Source organism: Penaeus monodon, chromosome 35 (genome assembly GCF_015228065.2).
Source record: "Penaeus monodon isolate SGIC_2016 chromosome 35, NSTDA_Pmon_1, whole genome shotgun sequence".
NCBI classification, from domain to species: domain Eukaryota; kingdom Metazoa; phylum Arthropoda; class Malacostraca; order Decapoda; family Penaeidae; genus Penaeus; species Penaeus monodon.
The window spans coordinates 27005326-27007825 of NC_051420.1; the positions used below are offsets into that span (position 1 = coordinate 27005326).

The window sequence follows — 2500 nt, forward strand, 5'->3', positions numbered from 1 at the left end:
CGTCAATGTTTGGGCGTGAGAGCAAGAAGAAGGAACTCATCAAGAACCTCGGCACCATCTACGAGAAAATCCAACGAGAACACCAAATTTCTCCAGGAGATTTCCCCGAGATCAAGCGCATGCAGGTGGGTTTCCAGTGGTGAGGAGTGAAGAAGAAAGGGAAAAGGGGAGGGAGTGATTCAGTCTAGTGGGAGAGAGGGAGTGTGAAAGACTGAGATGAATGTGTGTGTGTGTGTGTGTGTTGTGTTGTGTGTGTGTTGTTGTGGGGGTGTGTGTGTGTGTGTGTGTGTGTGTGTGTTGTGTGTGTGTAGAGAGAAAAGAAAAGAGAGAAGGAGAGAGAGAGAAGAGGAAGGAGAGAGAGAGAGAGAGAGAGAGATAGAGAGAGAGAATGTAGATGTGGAATGTTGGTGGGTGGGTGTGGGTGTAACTGATAAATAAGTAGTTACATGAATATATACTCCTACAGTAATTCCATAAATTAGATATAGAAAATGAATATCTGATCAGTAAAACATACAAAGATGCATCTCAAGAACAAGTAGGTAGCGATTTCTTTCCTTACAGCAAAATGCAAAGGTAGTTGGATAGGTGTATCAGTTTTCAGTAATTGTGCCTGAATGGGTAAAGAATAGAAATAGTTGAGACATTCATTCCTTGTCTTGGCGAAGGAGGGGGATGTGTGTGCTTGTGCTTGTCCTTATGAATAGACTATGGAGGAGCTTTGAGTTTGTGTGTATAAATTGTAACTTTCACATATCCAGTATATCAATGTGTTACCAGATAGCTAAAGAAGAAAAAAAAATGATAAAATTTAAAAATTTAAATTTTGCTTCCTTGGTTTTTTCCTCTGTAAAGTTTAAAATGATGGGCTTATTATTTACTGTATTGCCGGGGGGATTTTCCCGATTTCTAAAACAAAAAACCAGGAAACCCATTCTTCAGATGAAAATTAAACTTTTAAACATGAATTCTCTTCAAAGTGATACAAGAATGATCATACTGTTTGTACCTTCTTGTACAAACAAATAATTTTCCTTAAGGTTTTTTAATATTATAATGATTATTACTTTATTTACATAAATAAAAATACCCCCTTGGTATTTTATTATTTTCTATAAACTTTTTTTCCTAAAAGGGATTATCAAATAACCTTTTCCCCCCTATATCTTTAACAATTATTTGAATTTACCCAAACCCCAATATCTTATACCCAAATTTGCCTTACCCTTTCAACTTCTATGCCATTACAAATATAATACCCAAGTAAAACCATCATGTATTATCACCATCATCATTTCATCATATTTCTGTTCAATCATCTTGTTGTTTTTATCAACCTAATTCCCCTGCATCCTAATTACCTGACTATTCAGAACCAGCTCAGCTACATACCTCCTTACAACAGAAACAAGGAAACCTGTTATTGTCTATGTTTCCATGCACACAGGATCAACTCCAGCACCACGACTTCACCAAATTCAACTTGATAAAGCCCCGACTTCTGGAGGCATCGACAAAGTGCTGTGAGGGGTTGCCCGCCTATGGGCCCTATCCCATAAGGAAGGCCCCATAACAGGAAACCGCCTTTCCCCGGGGAGGGACTTCCGTCTTTTTGGGGAAATTTTTCGGTGAAAGGGGGAGTTACGATGAGGAGAGAGAACTGTGAATAGAGGCTTATGGAGAGTTTTGAGAGTTGCAGAGAGATCCTTATATAGTCTGGGGGGGGGGGGGGGGGGCGAAGAGAGCCAGGGAATCCCCATGATGGTGCGTTGCATTCTCCCGGGGAATTGCGTTCCAAGGAAACAGGGAAAGTGTTATTGGATAGACTGCCCAGAAGTTGGGAATTGCCCTGATATTTTGTTATGTCATATTTTTCACACTGTGATATACAAGGTAAGGCATGAACCTCTCAATGTTTTTTTCTAGTGTAATTTTTAAAATTTATTTTTATGTTTTATTATGTGTATTTAATTTCCTGTATTTTTGTTATTTTTAGGATTTGCACTTTGAGTCATACATGAGAGCATTTTGCTAACCACTAATATATGTAAATAAATTTGTTCGGTAAATGTAGATAGATGGGATGGGTACATTTATTGTATAATTTGTTTATATTTATATACATTTAGATGCATAGATGCCTTTCAGTGTAATTGCAGTGTTTAAAGTCATTAGAACTATATAATTGAGTTCCGTGGTTGTTTGTTTTATATTCTGTGTAATACATAGGCCTAAGTGTTACACGTCATTGGAAATATAAAACATACAAAAAGGAATTCCCGTAACTTCTGATAGCACACCAAAATAGCCTTTTATGAGTTTCTCCTAAATTTTATCTGATAACAAAGAACCTCCCACTCCATTCACACCCAATTTTTTTTTTTCACATTTTGATAAGGGTATAGTTGGTGCGTCTGTAACAGTAGCTTAAACTAGAAATGAACAGAGCAGATGATATAGTCAGTATTAGTGTTGTAACATAACTAAACTTAAGATATTG

General features: G+C 37.2%; 1 protein-coding gene across 1 annotated transcript in view; it reads left to right on the forward strand.

Moving 5' to 3' along the window:
- The window catches only part of LOC119595284 (EH domain-containing protein 3-like), a 65924-nt gene that overhangs the window by 44110 nt on the left and 19314 nt on the right, over positions 1-2500 (forward strand). Inside the window, exons 3-4 of the mRNA XM_037944441.1 lie at positions 1-125; positions 1448-1545. The exon at positions 1-125 is cut by the window's left edge and continues 40 nt beyond it. Coding sequence (XP_037800369.1) covers positions 1-125; positions 1448-1545 — 223 coding nt within the window. The remainder of the gene's footprint in view (positions 126-1447; positions 1546-2500) is intronic.